The sequence below is a fragment of the Piliocolobus tephrosceles genome, chromosome 3, assembly GCF_002776525.5.
Source record: "Piliocolobus tephrosceles isolate RC106 chromosome 3, ASM277652v3, whole genome shotgun sequence".
NCBI classification, from domain to species: Eukaryota; Metazoa; Chordata; class Mammalia; order Primates; family Cercopithecidae; genus Piliocolobus; species Piliocolobus tephrosceles.
This window is the reverse complement of record NC_045436.1, coordinates 4,181,127-4,198,912: the sequence shown is the minus strand read 5'-3', so window position 1 is coordinate 4,198,912 and position 17,786 is coordinate 4,181,127. Positions and strand designations below refer to the sequence as shown.

Genomic DNA, 17,786 nt, shown 5'->3' with positions numbered 1-17,786 from the left:
TTGCCCGGCTAGTTTTTTGTATTCTTCAGTAGAGACGGGGTTTCACCGTATTAGCCAGGATGGTCTCGATCTCCTGACCTTGTGATCCGCCCGTCTCGGCCTCCCAGAGTGCTGGGATTACAGGCTTGAGCCACCGCGCCCGGCCTATAATTTTTTTCAAACATATTATTATAAGGGCCACTTAACAACATTGAACATTAGTTACTTATAATTCCCATCTAAAGAAAAGAAAACTGGGTATAGGGAAGAGAAGGATATCTCAGTCTGTGAAGGAATTTATAATTAGCTCATTACTTTTTTGGAAATTTTTGAAATGATCATATAAAATGATTCTGAAACAAAATAAAACGACTTCATGAGTCATGGTACTTCAAATAAAAATGAGTGATATATAATACTCATTACTACTTCACTGAATAATTTTATTGTTGAAAAAGAAACCACTGGTATAGAATATTCTGCTACAACATAATGAGATTCTTACCTCATGGGTCTTTCCAGGCTTCTGTCTATAGACGACTGATACAAGGAGGCCTGTTAAGATAGAATAACAGTCCCATGAAAAATTTTACCGTGGCAGAATTTTGTTCACTTTTCAACATTAAATTAGGTATCCTAAAAAGAATATTATAAAAATTGAGGTTGAAAGTACCATTCATTATGACTGTAAAAATGTCTTCCCAAAGAGATATCCTGCAACCTGATTTCTACTATGGACCTATCTGCTTTCTTTTCTGATATAATGCATTGCAGTTCTCTGTGTAGCTCAAATTATCCACAACCCAAGCATTGCATGGAGGAAATTAATAATATTTTCTCAGGAACACTGAAATAAGAGCTAAAATTATTCTAGAACCTCAACTTCAGAATCTTACCTATTGACTGTAAATAGAAATTTCCTATAGAAAGGAATAGTTTGATGTTTAAAACAATTTGCAGCCATCATTCAATCCTTACAAAATATCACATTTTAAAGTCTTTGTTATTGTTATTATGAAGTATTGTCTTCAAAACGTAACACATAAACAGAACTTAAGACACCATTCATCTGTCAATATAGACACGACATTTAAATAAAACCCATGGAGTTTGACTTGAAGAAACTAAAGTACCTGGTACTTCAATCAGGTAAATAGTTACACTTTTACAATTCGGCAAGTTCAGGGTTAGTTTAACATAAATGAGCTAAAGAATCAAAATATAACTTTTTAAAAGTGCACTTTAAAATTTTTCCTTCATACTGAATAATACACTGAAATAGATAGCAAGCAAAACTGATAATATGAATTTTTTATTTTCCATGGCATCCACTGGGATAATTGCTAAAATTTCTAAAAGGCAAGAGAGGACACTGAGCTATCAAGTGTTTGAGGTGACACTGTGGTATGATGTCCAGAAAGTACAGGGAGATGGCTGGGTGCGGTGGCTCATGCCTGTAATTCCAGAACTTTGGGAGGCCAACGCCGGTGGATCATCTGTGGTCAGGAGTTCAAGACCAGCCCGACCAACATGGTGAAACCCTGTCTCTGCTAAATACAAAAAATGAGCCAGCTGCGGTGACACATTCCTGTAATCCCAGCTACTCAGGAGGCGGAGGCAAGAGAATTGCTTGAATCCGGGAGGCAGAGGTTGCAGTGAGTTGAGATTGCGCCACTGCACTCCAGCCTGGGCAATGAGAGTGAAACCCCATCTCAAAAAAAAAAAAAAAAAAAAAACAAAAAAAAACAAAAGCAAAAAACAAAACAAAACAAAAGTATAAAGAAAGTATAGGGAGATGTATACCAAGTGTAGATAGTTTTGGCTTTGGTCATGTTTGATGATCAATTCATCACAGATAAAATTTGGTTTGCTGAAGAACTGGAATTCTAGTTTAAAAACATTTGTCTGTATGAAAGCTTAAAAATGTCAGCCAGAAAGGCAAGATTTGATAAATGTTGTCTTAAGTTGCTATCATCTAGAAACATTTTATCAAGTATGAAATTAAACATTTTATCAAGTATTAAAAATTAGTGGAAATCAAATCTCACTTTACAAACTATTTCTATAACTCAGTTTTCTAATTGGTAAATTAGCACCAATTAATCAATTAAAACATTAGTACATAATTTTGCAATTCTGTATGAATATCAGTCTTACAAGGTCCCTTTTGCATAACTTATGCTTCTATTAACTAATATTTTAATTCTATCTTACTAAATGAAAATGGAATCTTGCCTAGAAACAAAAGCATCTCTGCATGAGAATATTCCCATCCTCCTTTCAGACAGAAAAAGTGGATTCTAATATTTCTAGTTCCTAGAAAATATTTAGATTCCTAGGTTCTCAACAAATATAAAATTAGGAGAAAAGTTTGGTTTGCTAGTCTGATATGTTTACATGGTTATTTTAATTTGCTGAGTGCTGAATCAGACACTGGGAAGGTAGAAAAATAGATACTAAATATGAAAGAAAGCAAACAAGTAAAAAAATAAAATCAGATAGTTGTATTACCATTAAGAAATATTAATTCTACTTGTTTGCAGAAGAGCAACAGCAACGAGCCTGAGTGCATTGGCGTCTGTGCAGAGCATGGCTTTCAAGGGACACACTTACACACAGCTGATGAGCAGAAAGTGTCAAGTTCAGAACATGCTGAGAACACCCCGACCGTGATCAGAAAGCTTGAATTGTCAACTTATAATGAGCCTAGACAACATTGTAATGTGAACTAAAACGTAGTGTAAGAACTCATTGTGTTTCAGGGTTAGGCTGAGAAACTACCATTTCTCCTTGTACTGGTTTCTATATTCAAAATAAACTAAAACCAGTTTTGTGGCTTCATGTACACTCAGAGAAAGTTCAGTATTAAATTATGAGACAACAGTAAAAAATCTAAATTGATGACTGAGAGAAAAACTTGTACAATAATTGTAAGAAGGGTACTCATCCCAAAATGAAAATTATCTTCAGAAAAGAGGTTACAAATTTTACCAATTATGATCTACCGAGTATTTACATATTACCATTATTTTAACACACTTAGAAGGTCAATTTAGTGAAGTACAGATACTGAATCACTCCTTCTGTTAAGTAACTATTAGATTAAATTTTGCTTAAATATCCATAACTGCTCTTCATTAATGCCAGTTTTCCAGTTATGGATTAAAAACTATGTTATTCATGGTAATATATCAAGCAATTGATAAATGGTAGCTAAGGTAATGTCTCATCAATTACATTTTTTAACCAGAAATGTTTAATAACAAAAGGTTATTAAAAATCCAGAACCTTAAGAGAATATATTTTCTTACATTCTGAAAAACTATAATGCGAAATTAATAACATAGTTAACATATGCTATTAGAATCATACAGCACTCCCTCTCAATCCCAGAGATAACTGGCAAATAGGTCAACTACTGGCAAAGCGCTTTTTATGTTTTTTTTTTTGCCACTACCATCACATGATAGAATGCAGAGAATTAAGTTTCTACTATTTCTATGCCCAAGAATTATTGTGTAATATTAATTATTAGAACTCTTTTCAAAGAAATTCAATAGTTAACAAGAAATAATATTGAGTAAGTAATTTGTTTTTAAAAGATTTATCCTCTAAATATATATCTTGGAAGTGCTGAAAAGTGTGATACACAGGAAATAGCACTGAAATGAAGGTTAAGAGATATATATATGTTTTTCCACCACTATCTTACCATGTGATTTTGGACTTACTTCTTAAAATTATTGCACTCTACTTTTTTTTTTAACTGAAAAATGAGTGAGTTGGACATGATGCACTCTAAATTCCATTTCAGTTATCTATGAACCAACTACCTTAAAAACACCCTAGAAATATCTAAGAAAAATATCCGACCACATTGAATTTCAAAATAAATTCTTGGGTTGCTCATATTTTGAAATAAGACTCTTTCTGCAGATGTTAAGGTAACATAACATACAGAATATAACCCCTTGTTTTATTTGATTTTCTTCAGATTACATGCCTGCCTGCCTGGCTATAAAATGTAAGCCTTTAGAAATGGCTGAATTCAATAAACCAGAATGTTCCTGATTACTCTATTTTACTTTTTATTTAATATATAAATATTTTGATCACTTCTCAGTTTTAACACACACTCTGATGTTTACCACAGGGTAAATAATTTGAAATTGCAAATTGAGACTCTAGAAATTTGCATATTTCCTTGAGACTCTATACCTGCAATTCCAGTGGTCACCACTATGTGTCAGTAGTACCTCCTACAACGTAAATGTTCTATTAGTTTTGTTTTCCAGTTGCACATATTTAAGACTTTTAATGAAAATAAGATATTTATTGTGTTACAGTATTCACTTAAGACCACAGAGCAACTACTGTGCAAAACACAGTTTATTTACTTTGTTCTCATGCTAGTTGCTTCTAAGAGTTCCTTGCAAGGAGACTTTTATATAGCTGATGGCTACCAAAACAGTGCCATTTCTGCTTGTGTCTTCTAATGAGTCATTTATCTACTTTCTAAAGTAATTTTCTGCTTTTCTTCGCAGACAGCAAGGTAACAAGCTTTTGACTCTGGATCATTTCTGCCTATTTCATGCTCTCTTTCAAATAAAACTCTGATTCAAATAAAAATGTACATTGGCTGCCATAAATGTTTCACCTAGTTGATTATTATAGGCTCTTAAGTAGAGATTGCAAATGCATTTCATTTTCTATGCCAGTGATAATTTGTTATAGTGGCTTCCTGGATTACAGTGTTGAGAAGGAGTAATAATGTCTGTCATGGGTATGAAACTGGGAAGTCGTGATACACGATTTCCAGGTATTTGCCAGCCGTATTCTTGACTGATAATACAATCTGTAAGTTGTATTTAGGAAAATGAAAGAATAACAATAAATTTTAGAAATATGTTGGACATAGGCATCTGATTATCCACACTCCAAGCATTATAATAGAATGGTTCTAAGAAGCCTTCTAGTAGTATTTTACTCTGTCTAATAAAAACAGGTGGTTAATATATGCACTAAGACTAATACTTTGGATTTTGTATTTTCACACTGCTGAATACCAGAACTACACAGGATAGTATAACTAGCAGTTGTGGTTGGAATGATTCTTCACCCAGAGTCCAGATACAGCCAACAACTCTGGTATAATTAATGTGCAGGCAATGATACTGGATGCAACATAATGATGCAAAGATAGATTTTTTTTTTTTTTTCAAAAATAGCTTAGACATTACAGAGAATTGTAAAACACAGATGTGCGGAATCACAGTCACAGCCTCTAAAGGAGATATCTGAAAAAGAGAGAATAACGTGTTTTTACCTCATTGAAAACACCAGAAGAATGATCTTGAACATAGTCCAGAGGCTTTTTAGGAGGCTGGGTGTAGATGCACCATAGAAGCAGAAGTGTAGGGATGGAATGGAGGAGAGTCAATGGCAGCAAGGAATGAACATGTGGAAAAGGTGACAACAGTTAGAAATTGAGTGTTGACAGCACCAGCTACACAAACAGAATGACATGAATGGAGCAAAATAGGGGCAGCTGGGAGGAAGTGTGCAACGTTTGCAAATATTCTCAAGCACTGGGAAAATTCGCTAGTGTTCAATTAGTATATTTATAAACTCATTTTGTCAAATTTAATTAGCACTCCTAGTCTCTGGCCATAGAGGAATGCAAGGTATATTAAAGAAACATTAAAGGAGCAAGTGGATAGCATGCTGGTGAGTTTCCATGTGTGGCTGAAAATGATTATGGAAAATGCTGATAATTTAGGCTCAGTCCAGAATAGTCCCTATAAGCTTTCTTTTTTAAATTTTTTATTTTATTTTATTTTTTTGAGACAGGGTTTCACTCTGTCACCCAGGCTGAAGTGTAGTGGCACCGTCTCAGCTCACTGCAACCTCTGCCACCTGGGTTCAAGTGATTCTCCCACCTCAGCCTCCTGAGTAGCTGGGATTACAGGCGTGCGCCACCACGCCCAGCTAATTTTTGTATTTTTAGTAGAGAAGGGGTTTCACCACGTTGGCCAGACTGGTCTCAAACTCCTGACCTCAAGTGATCCTCCTGCCTCAGCCTCCCAAAGTGCTGGGATTACAGGTGTGAGCCACCACGCCTGGCCATCCATATAAACTTTCTAACCAACAGCAACAATACATACAAAATAAAGCTAGAGAATGTTTTTCCTTGAAATAAAATACATTTACATTCACACTAAGATACAAATGAGAAAAAGTGAGAGAAAACATTCCTCCTATGAGATAATAACATAGGCAAAGTTCTTTGGTTTGTATTCATTTACAGTCACTTTTGATTCAGTTCAGTAAGCTCCCTTGAGTCTAACCAAGTCTCCTTTGCAGTTTAATGGACAAAAGAGACTACCATCACCAATCAGTAAACCATATATGGTCAATATACAAGTATATAAATCAGCATATGGTATAGAAATGGTTATATCCTGTTTTCTAAAAAAACCATCAGTGTAACTGGTATGTTATTTAAGGGTCTGAAATGCATGAAAACATGTGTAACCGACACACATCAAATGCACTGCTGTTGGTGGATAAGTTCCTAATCAGGGAAGTTGTTAACTGAACCTCGAGTTGACTCTTTTTTCTTTTTTCTTTTTTGAGATGGAGTCTTGCTCTGTCACCCAAGCTGGAGTGCAGTGGTGAGATCTTGGCTCATGCAAGCTCTGCCTCCCGGGTTCACACCATTCTCCTGCCTCAGTCTCCCAAGTAGCTGGGACTATAGGAGCTCGCCACCACGCCCAACTAATTTTTGTATTTTTAGTAGAGACAGGGGTTTCACCATGTTAGCCAGGATGGTCTCCATCTCCTGACTTCGTGATGCGCCCGCCTCAGCCTCCCAAGGTGCTGGGATTACAGGCGTGAGTCACCGCACCTGGCCTCCGGTTGACTCCTTATCCCCAAAAGGCTAAGCAATAAGGCCCAACCTCAGGGCTTCCTCTGGTGGGAGTCTGGGGATTAGAGAAGTTGTGATGCCTTTCACTAGCAAGTCTGGAAATCAAGATCCACAGAGCTTCCTGAGTTTCTTCTTTCCTTATACCCCTAGTGGTAAACTAGGCACAGTCATGTGTTGCATAACGATGTTTCCGTCAACGATGCACTCCATAGATGATGGTGGTTCCATGGGATTATAAGACTGTATTTTTACCTTTTCTATGTTTCGATTTTCTTAGGTACACAAATACCTACCACTGCGTTACAGTTGCCCACGGTATGGAGTGCAGTAACCTGCTGTACAGGTTTGTAGCCCAGGAGCAATGGGTCACACCACACAGCCTCGGAATGCAGCAGGCTCCAGCTTCTGGGTTTGTGTAAGTACTCTACGATGCTTGCACAATGGCAAGTTCATCTGATGACACATTTCTCAGAACCCGTCCACATCCTTAAGCAACACGTGACTGTATTTTATAGTGGGATTCCTCTGGCAGTATATTATACTGAGAACTGCCCAGAGATTTTCACTTTTCTTTAACAGCCTCTGCGTTTAACTTCTTACTCTGCCATTTACTATTTGGGGCACATTACTTAACCCCTCCAGTCCCCATTTTCTTCTTATTGGCGGGACTTCAGGAGGCCTGGAGGAGACAATGAAGACAGAACTCCTCACTCTCCAGGTGCCTAATGTTTGCTCAGCAAACAGGGACTCTCAACGTCAAGGTGCTCTTCTGCTTGAACTAGACCAAATAGACTGTAAACAAATACAAATCTTCTAGAAAGTTGTAATAATTGCCTGAATATTTCAGCACAGAAAGTACCTCAACATTTTAAACTTGCAATGAATTAGATATAAAGACCTCATGAATGACCTACAAACCATATAGGAAATGTCTGAACACATTTAACCATTTGGTGCAGAAATGAACCTGGACTCCGCTGTACCAAATTTGTGTATACATTATGCATTCTGCTTTCGTTCTCTGAATGACACTCACGTCTCCTGATAATGGTATTTTAGAAATCAAACAGTATACGCCTAGTTTTCTTATATTAAGAGTCTAGCCTCACTTACCGGGCGTCCAAACTCCAGTTCTGAAAAGAATTTATACCAGGGCTCATTTTCTAAATCTATGTCATCTGGGTTTATGCGATCAGTCTAGAGCAGACGTGAAGGAAAAGGGAAGGAAAAGGCAATACTGAGCAAAGTGAGGGAAACACGGTGTAGCACGAAAACATCACGTGCGCACTCACACGCAAACATGCATCACCTCTCACCCCACGAACCTCAGCAGGAGAGAATGGAGGAAGTCAAGTAAAATAAGTAACATGAGGATGTGAAGGCGAGCTCCATGGCAGTGGGCCCCTAGTTCTTTCCTCTGTCCCTCGTTTCTAATTGGCACAAGTGGTGGACAACTCTTGCTTGAGTTGATCCCCTTATGCTTGAGGCATGAGCTATAGACCGCTCTCTACGGCAGCGAGCCTGGGGCTGGCTGGCATGCCTGATGTTTGGAATAGGCTCAACCCAGTCACCAAGTAGCTCTTTTGGGCGAGTCACTTCGTCGTCCCTGCCCTCGTTGGTGGCTAGCAGTCCCAGCATGGGAGCCTGCAGCCTGCAGACAGTTCACTGCGGGCAGGCAGGTGGAAAGCCTGGGATGGGGAAGGGTGCGGGAGGGGTGGGAAGAGAGGCGAGCTGGGGGAGGGGGACAGGGCGTTGCGGGGCTCTCAGGGGCCTGTGGATGAGAAGATTCTGGGACCTGGGTGGGTGCGAGCGGGACCTGGGGTGGTGGGGGTCGCCAGGCTCTGAGCAAGCGAGGGCTGCACCTGCACACCTGCCGGGCATTAAGAAAGGCAAGGAAGGGAGGAGCTCACCCGGGTGGGAGACAGAGCCGGGGCGCGCGAGCTTGGTGTGGGGGCGCCGCTCCGGGGCGGAGGGGAGGGGCTACCAGTGACTTCTCCGAGTCGGGAGCTAGAAAGAGGCTTCCGGCCAGGTTCCCTTGGAACAGGTGTCGGAGTTGTTGGGAGAGGGGGCTGCAAGAAAGAGGGGTGCAGAAACTGGTTCATTAGATGGAGGCTCTGGGCGGAACCGCGGGGACACCCTGGCCGCGCGCGGTGCCTGCGTTAGGCCGGGAGGGGAGCGGGCGCCGGAGCGCAAAGTGTCCCGAGGGACCCAGGCACCTCGGGGCGATCCGGCCACGGGGAAGCCCTGCCCACCAGGAGTCTCTCGGAATGTGGAGGAAGACGCCCAAGATTCACCTCCCGGCTGCCTACTTGGAGCTGAAAAGGGGATCTGGTTTTTCACAATAGGGTGGATGGCGGGGCAGGGGAGGGAACTTGGGATAAAATCCCATCTTGGTTTCCTTGATGTTCTAATTTAGAGAAAAAGCCCATTTTATACTTGACTTGATTCCCTTTAGAGGTTTCTGAATGTTGTTTTTAAGATGAAAAAACTAGGAGTGTTAATATAAACAGTTGGAGAAAATACATACAATTATTTTAGGAATAGAAAACAGATGCAGTGTGTTTACTTTACCTAGCGATATCCTTAATATTTTCAAATAATACACGCCTGACTAGATTGATTCAGGCTGCTGATTTTATATTAAGTCTAAGTGCTTAAAGTACTATATGCAAGTTATTACTTCTTTGATAATTACTATATGACACTAATTAAATGTGGTAAAATTGAAGAGTGTACAGTATCTTAAGTCAGAAAAAAAAATTCTAAGAAAAATTATATGGTTCCCTAAAAGCCACTGACTCTGGCTAGGAGAGGAGCTGTGACTCCCAAGACATATTCCAGGAGGACTAGTCAGTGCTCACTGCGTCAGAGCAATTCAGTATCATTTGCTTACAATTCTTAAAGGAACTCAGGGACTTAAGTAGCAACATCTTGGTTATGAAAGAAACGCTATGTAACCTTCGCAGTGCTGGGAGCTTGAAATGTTCCATATTCCAACAAAAGCCATGATTTTGACATTGTTCTACTGTTTTATTGACTCGTTGCATTTACAAGTTTTGCTAATGATACACAGTCTACACTTAATAATAAATTATACTCAGTGTTTTTAGTGATGTGACTTTGTTTCAATATTTTATAATAAAAGATTATAATAGTTATTACAGACAATGATAGAAACGTTTGAGGCATCATGACAAAATAGTGCAAAAGCCTAAGTTATCCAAAAGATGTAGTGATCATAATTATAAAGACTGTGTAGCGTCCCTGGGAAATGCTCACAGTGAGATATCAAGCAGTAAAAACAGAATCTAACCAGACACTTGTCCAGTAGTTACAACGGTATTACAAAGCTTGTCTCTGCATGAACACAGTCAAGAAAGTCACACATACACAAAAGACTACAATGGTGTTCTGATATTGAGACTGTTTGTTTTTTCTTTCTTTTAAATATTATTTTGCTTTATTGTCATAATGTTATTTTTGTAATAAATAAATTCAGAGAGAATATCCTACTATTAGACATGGAAAATGCCTAGAAATCTTGAGATATTTTTCCTTATTTATGCCAGTATTACATTTGGTTTACACCTCAGAAGTAATAGAGAAATTGGTAGAGACAAAATATTCTAGTAACCAATTTGCTATTTTCTGTTGAATTTAAAAATTTAATTCAATTTATATTTGATTCAATACTTGCAATAGTATTGAGATTTTAATGTCAATAAAGTACTATTTTTCTCCAATTATTATTTAGATCATTATAGATGCATAATTATTTTATGAAATGGTTTTACTGGAGCTGGTTTTTAGGGAAGCTGACAGCAATTTCTCTTCTGTTTATAGAGACATACTATTTCTTCTACAGGAAAACTAACCTCTGACTCTTTTAAACTTCACAGTTTCTAATGTTGCACACTGAATGATATTTTTAATTGATTATTATAACTTCTGCTTTCAAGAATAGTACTTTGTTTTGCTAAGGGGAGACAGAAACTTCTCTTAGAGGAAAGGAATCTGTTTAAGAAACATTATGAACAGCAGAGGGCAGCCAATTTACTAAATGAGTAAGACTTGTTAGCTGTGTAACTTTGACTCCTACCTTAAGAAAACATATAACAAATGGATATACCAAGTCCTGATTTATAGTAATGCATCTCTATGATAGAATGTGGAAAAGGAAACAGAATATCTACCATCTTGCATCATACCTTAGAATGGCAGTTTTCCATTAATTATGCTTTTGTTGATTTAATTAGTCAATTTATAGTTACAATGGGCAACTATCTAGAATGCATGCCAATAGAAATTAGCAGAGAAAACATCCAGAACAATGATAGCTGGTAATTATCAATAACTGTGGAATGCAATGAAAGGCACATGTTTGAGCAAAGTTGTGTTAAAGGAAGTGTTAGTGGCAGAACTAGAATTTTGTCTTTGCTGTGGTTAACCTATTGAATCTTTTAAGTCATGCAATAATTAAATGTCCTATGGAGGCACTGCTAAGGAACACGGAAGCCTCACAACAGTCAGTGACACACATACAGATGGTCAGTCAACAGATGGATATACACACAAATCACTAATCTCAGTGATTTAACACTTTCCATGCGGAACATGGACTTTCCTTTGAGTACAGCACTAATATTAACACTCAGAAACTCATTTAGGAAGTATGATTATGGTTTACTCTAATTGCTCAGAAAAGACAGAAGAGCAAAGATACTGATATGCATCTTTCCAACCTTGGTGTGATTTTTTTTTTTTTTTGGTTTCTTTTCATAAAAAAAAAAACAAAACACCAGCAGACCTCCGTTTAAAGCTAACTTTGTGTCATCAGTGCAAGAGGATGTGTTTAAGAAAAACTACAACTATAAATCACATGTGATCCTTACTTTAAAGCTACCAAGGGTGAACAACTTTAAAAATTTTAGTGTTTTCTGCAATTAAAAACATTCAATTGCTTTTGTGGTTATAGAAATTCCACTAAGTATTCTCAGTGAGGGCATGTGCTTTCTGTACGTTGTTCTATACAAAAAGAAGTGCCGGTGCTATTTCGGTTTTGAAAATTATGCTCATTCCATTTTAAGTTTGAATGACATTGACTACCATGTTTTATATTTATTGTGGCTTCACAAGAAATGCTATATACATTATCAGTTGGGGTAATTCTTAACCGTCATCAGATGAAACTCCTTAAATTTTTATAGTTTAAGTATTGACTGACAATCTTTATTGATAAAGAAGCTTAAGCTCACTAAGGGTTTAAATTGCATTTCAACTCGGCACAGTGTTTTCAATGATTATTTTCTTCTGCTTTTATCGTGTTCAGGTTTAGTTATTATAGGGTAAGGTCACATTTTCATATTTTTTTACTTTCATTTTTTTACTTTATCAAGCATACAGAGGTCCTAAACAAATGCTTTATTAATTTTTTTTTTAATTTAACATTACTCACCTACAAACATATCCAGTGTAACGGGATGTAAAGGTTTTAGTAATATAATCCCAGGAGAGCTTTTATGATTGTCTCATGGAAAAATTAAATTGTGGAAATACAGTTCTGATTTGTGGTTCGAGTCAGTTCAAGGCAAATTCCTGGTGACCGCTGCTAAGTACTTTTCCAGATCAAACATTAGGCCCAATTAATTAACATTTCTAAATTTACAGTCACATGAGTATTTATGAGCTTCAAAAAAGTGCACTCACTTTTACTTGCCCTGTTAAAGAACATAAACACATATGCCACTGATTCCTAAGGAAGATCTTTTTGCCAGGGTCTTGGGAGGACTTTTGTTCAAACAGTACTAACCCCCCTGCCTCCTCTGTATCCCAGGGAATCATGGAAATCGTGAGTCACTACTAATAGCAGTGTGTCAGATCCCTCCAAGAATGTTTTGAGACCCACTGGGCTTTTTGCACTAGAAATACATAGATTTCATGGATAAGCAACAGAACAAGGATTCAGTCCCTCACCAACTTTATCCGCTAACTGCAAGGGTGAAAGCTGTGTTCATTCACTCACTGAGAAATTCCACGAATGCATATTCACTGAATACCTACTATAGGCCAGGCATTGTGCCAGGTGTTGGGATACAACTAGTGGAGTGGTCACGGCCCTCCCCTTCAAGAAGCTCAAGATCTCATGAGGAACACAGTGTGCGGTAGGCACATAGCAGGGAGAGCCTCCAACCTAGCGCTGAGGAGTCAGGCACATTCCCTGGGGGAGGCGGGATTGTGCTGGGACCTGGAGGATGGGATGGAATTCTCCATGTGCAGGAAGAGGTAGTGGGGAGAGCTTTTCCTGGTGGGAAGGAGCAGCCTTTACAGAGATCCAGCAAGGTGGGAATTGAAAGTTCTCTGTGTAGCTGGAACCTAGTGAGGCAGGGAGGGTGGGAGAGGAGGCTGGAGAGGTCAGCTGGAACCCAATCACAGGTCTTCTGTAAATTACGCTCAGGGTTTTAGATTTTGCTCAAAGGACAGTGAAGAGCCAGGGGCAAATTTTGAGCTGGAGGTTTTATAAAGATTTTCTAAAGATTGCCTCTGCTGTGGTGTGGAGACTAGACTGGAGAGGTAGGGAAATGAATTAGGTGGCTGTCACTGTAGTCTAGGCACGGACAATTGTGGGCCAGAAGAGAGGAGTGGCAGTGGCATTTCTCCTGGCAGGCAGACATTGAGTCCACTGGAGGAGAGGGCACAACCCAAGAGGACCCTTTGGAAAACTGGGCAGATGGAGAGGCCGTGTAAAGATTCCAAAGAGCAACACAGAATTACCCAGGTGCTGTGCACGGTTTTCAAAAATGAAAAATGAAAAGAGCAAAGGAATGCTCCCAAGCCGTCTTGGAGTCAAAAGACATGAGAATGCACGGACCAGACCTTGATAGCCCTCAGCGCTGGCCATTCGCTGTGATGCCGCTCTCATTCAGCACGCGGCTCTTCAGTCTCTAGCTTGTATTTTCAAACACGTCAGAATCTTATGTAAACTGTATCAGTATGCAGCCAGTCTCCGCATCACCACTGCCCACTTGGCTCTTTTTGTTTTCTGATTTATAAAGGCAATTGAAATGAAGTCAGGACTAATTTTTTTAAAAAAGATGATGAGCTAGTCCTACACTGGAAAAGCTGGCCAAAATGTTCCATACGGCCAGCTCAAACCATTTTGCTTAAGGCTGGTCCTCTCCAAAATTGCTTAGGAGGGGTAAAAATGTTGGTTCTTTCCATTTCTCCATAAGATAGCCATTCTCATTTCCTTCTAAGTGTCTAAGTTCCTTCCACGTATCTTCTCCTGTGGCTGCAGAGACCTATCCACACTCGAATCTCTGTCACACTCTTGGCTCCAGATCTTCCTGTCTTACAACCAGTCACATCTGCTGGTCCTGTGTGGTAACTACTTAGGGCCTAAGTTTCTGATAAAGTAAATCAAGTATACTTTATTATAAATTAGTCAATAAATAAACTAATTTATACTGCAAAATCATCAAATAAGTGAATCTAATAACGACTACAACTTAAATGTGTTTCCTGCTCAGCTACGCCTGGAGTGGCTGTACAGCAGTGACCAAGTGCACCAGGCATGAGTATGCCTGGGCTCAACTCCTAGTTCTGGCTCCCACCAGCTATGTCTCCCTGGGGCAAGGCGAGCTAATGTGTGTTTCAGTCTCTTCATCTGTAACACGGAACTGCCACGTGTCTGCTTAATAGGACTGTTGGAAACTTCACATGAGATAAGGCATAAATTACTAATGACAGAGCCTGGCAGAATGAGTGCTCAATAACGATTTACAATGATTGTCATTGCTATTATTATTGCTATTGTAAAACAGAGTCTTTAAAGTCTTTTCTAATCCAAAGACAAGGGTAATGTGCGAATTTCAGTCCCAATGATAGGGTCAATGTATAAACCCTAAATGGAGCAAAGGGAGCATTTTTTAGTTGTGTGTGTGTTTTAACCATATGAGAGGTTGTTTACTTTGCACAAACTCAGATCTACTCTTGCGTAGATATTAAATGATAGACCTGAAGTTCCTCAAGGTAGAGAGTGTGTCCTGGTCCCCGCTGTGCGCCTCACATAAAGCCTGGCATGTAGCTGCTGCTCAATCCGTTCTGCTGAATGACTAAATAACAGACATATCCTGGTGGGAGAGCTTCTAAAACCAATCCTGTTTCCTGACACCACAGCTACCAAAGCATTCCAATACATTTACCATGTTCATTATCCTAAGAGTATCATAAATTATTAGAAAGATCATTAAAGTTTTGTCACTTAATTTAAATCTGAGATGTATTATTTTGCTGTTTTCAATTTTATGCAATGGTGACATTGTGTTTCACTCAATTCTCATTCTGGAAATTTCAGAGTAGCATGATACTCAATCATAGAAACTAGTAAATGGGTTATAAGTTTGCAATGGTGCCTGCAAATCAGTGATTTTTTTTTCTTTCAGTTTTTCTTTCATAGTCCTGTTACTCTAAAAGATATGAGTTATTTAAAGAAAGGGTAAGAAGGCTTAGATAAATATCATGTATGAAGTATCCGATGATAAGGTTTTGAACATGCTTCTCCAGAACACAACCACAAATACAGGGTTTCAAAAACTAAATCAAGGACACTCATGTTGGGTGTGGCAAGGCTAGGGTTTCCAATTAAACCACAGGGCCGGCCTTGGATTATACATGAGTGTGATTTCTTGGAGACTCTTGAAGGAGCGCCACAAAGAAAACTCTCTTTTTCCTGTTCACTGACACCTAAAATTCTTTTAGAGCAAAAATGAGAGTAAATTGCAATTGATTGCAAATGTTTTCCTAGAAGTAGATTTGGAAGGAGATGCAGAGGAACTGTGGAGTTTCAAAGAAAATCCTGAGGGCACTGATTTCTGAGGGGAAGCAAAGGACATGCAAGGGAGTATTGGGGAATCAAAACCAAAGGCCAAGGGAGGCACTATGTGTGAACCTGCACTTCGAGGAGGGAAGTGGTTCTTCTTAAGTGTATAGATATTTTTGTTTGCATATAATCAAATAATTGGAAAAAATCCTGCAAAGTGAAATATAATCTTGATCCATTAGAATGACAATCAATCAGGAAGCTTGAGGCTTGGTAACCTGAGGAGGGATTTAATAAGAAGCAATTAAAACAACTTGTTATAAAAAGGGCATTTGGAAAATTTCCCCTTCATCCAAAGAAATATTAAAAAGCCAATATGGAAAACAAGGGATAGAACTGCCTGGGTTCATGTGTATTGGGGAGATTAACGATTTTTCTCATTAGCAAGCTATGATATTAAGCATTGCATTTATGAATGTTTTTTAAAAGTTAAACTCTGGTTAATGATTAGGCACAGTTATAGTTACATGCAAATGAATCTTGCATATAAATATATATATGTGTGTGTGTATACACATGTGTATATATGTGCATGTATATACACACACACACATACACACAAAATTGGTCAGTAAAGACAATATATTAGAACGTGTATCTTTCAATTCTGAGATGAGATGTACAAATCATGATACAAAATAAATATGATTTCTAAGTAATTACCTTTGTGACAAAAATTGCTAATGGATCTGAAATTCAGGTTTATTTGGGAACCCTGGGAGCCTAGCGAGCTGGCATATTCTGTTTAATGACAAGTGCTTACTGGTCTTTCATGCTGCAGAATTGATGACTTGCCAGGTTCATATTCAAAAATACTCCTTGGCTCAGACCGAAATTTTCTTGTGTCCACTTTTCTGTCGGGAGGATCCCAGTCATGCCTAGAAATAAACAACAAATCACACATTAAAATAATCCTTTTTGCTTAAAGCAATTGTATAAAACCAGTTATCTGTTTTCAAAGTTACTTTTAGTATAGTTTTAAAAATATCTCTCAGGATAAAAAGTTAATCTGTGAAAAATACCACATTCCCCCGCGCTGGCTCAAAAAGTCACATGAGGTGTTTGTAGACGCGCAAAGAGTGACCAGTGAGTGAGGCCCTGGGTCCCTAATGGCAGCTATGCATGTTTGTGCTTAAAATAGGTGGCAGTATGCTCTGCCGAACTATGTGCGTTTAACCCACCGCTTTGTGGCCTTTGTGATCCTTGATCCAAAGTGACAAGGAGTAATGCACACACCATGTTTGATCTTCTTTCTTGAAGTGGGATCATCGCTTGGGAAGAGTACAGAAGTGTCATGTGGGTTGACGTGTACCAGAGCAGGCAGTGTGTGAGCCTTGAAAAACCAGAGTCAAAATCTCACTCATGGGAACCAGCACATTTCCCCCAAGGAATATCTTCCAAGAGGCTGTCAGAAGACTTACGAAGGAAAGCTTCAAAAAAGGGTTTCACAGAATTAAGCTTTTCTAGGCTGCTGAACAAAAGAAAAAGGCTTCTTTGGGTTTTTTTGTTTTGTTTTGTTTTCAAGACAGAGTTTTCCTCTGTGGCCCAGGCTGGAGGGCAGTGGTGTGATCACAGTTCACTGCAGTCTCAAACTCCCGGGCTCAAGCCATCCTCTCTCCTCGGCCTCCCAGGGGCCATGGTTTTTAGGAGGAAGGATTTTCTGACTACAGATGGGGGGTAATTCTGATTCCATGGAATGGAATGAAATTCTTGCTCCATGGCCCATTGGAAATAGAAACGCTCTAAGGGACAGAATTAGGGGCAAGTCCTAGCTTTCTACTAAATTCATGAGTGATATGGAGCAAGACCCCTTAAACTTTCTCAGTCTTCACTTTTTTCCATTTGTGTAAAACGCAGATAGCAATAATGTGTTGTTCTTCCTTGCAGAGGAGTTTTGAGCATTACATGAGATAATACGTATGAAAGCTATATGGAAATTTTTTAGGAGGTTATCATATGTTTTAGTGAGATATTTAATTTTAACAAAACATACAGGATGGG

The 17,786-nt window shown here is 38.7% G+C and overlaps 1 protein-coding gene across 11 annotated transcripts in view; it reads right to left on the bottom strand.

The window, feature by feature from the left end:
• SORBS2 (sorbin and SH3 domain containing 2) overlaps positions 1-17,786 on the bottom strand; it is a 378,235-nt gene that overhangs the window by 44,918 nt on the left and 315,531 nt on the right. For 6 of the 11 annotated variants that reach the window (XM_023221003.3, XM_023221004.3, XM_023221011.2 and 3 more), the window contains 2 exons: positions 16,549-16,663; positions 485-534 (listed from right to left, as the gene is read on the bottom strand). In XM_023221003.3, the coding sequence (XP_023076771.2) occupies positions 485-534; positions 16,549-16,663 (165 nt within the window). Of the gene's footprint in view, positions 1-484; positions 535-5,305; positions 5,363-8,020; positions 8,105-8,817; positions 8,977-16,548; positions 16,664-17,786 lie in introns of all 11 variants that reach the window. The other 5 variants (XM_023221007.2, XM_023221006.2, XM_023221010.2 and 2 more) reach the window with 3 other exon arrangements.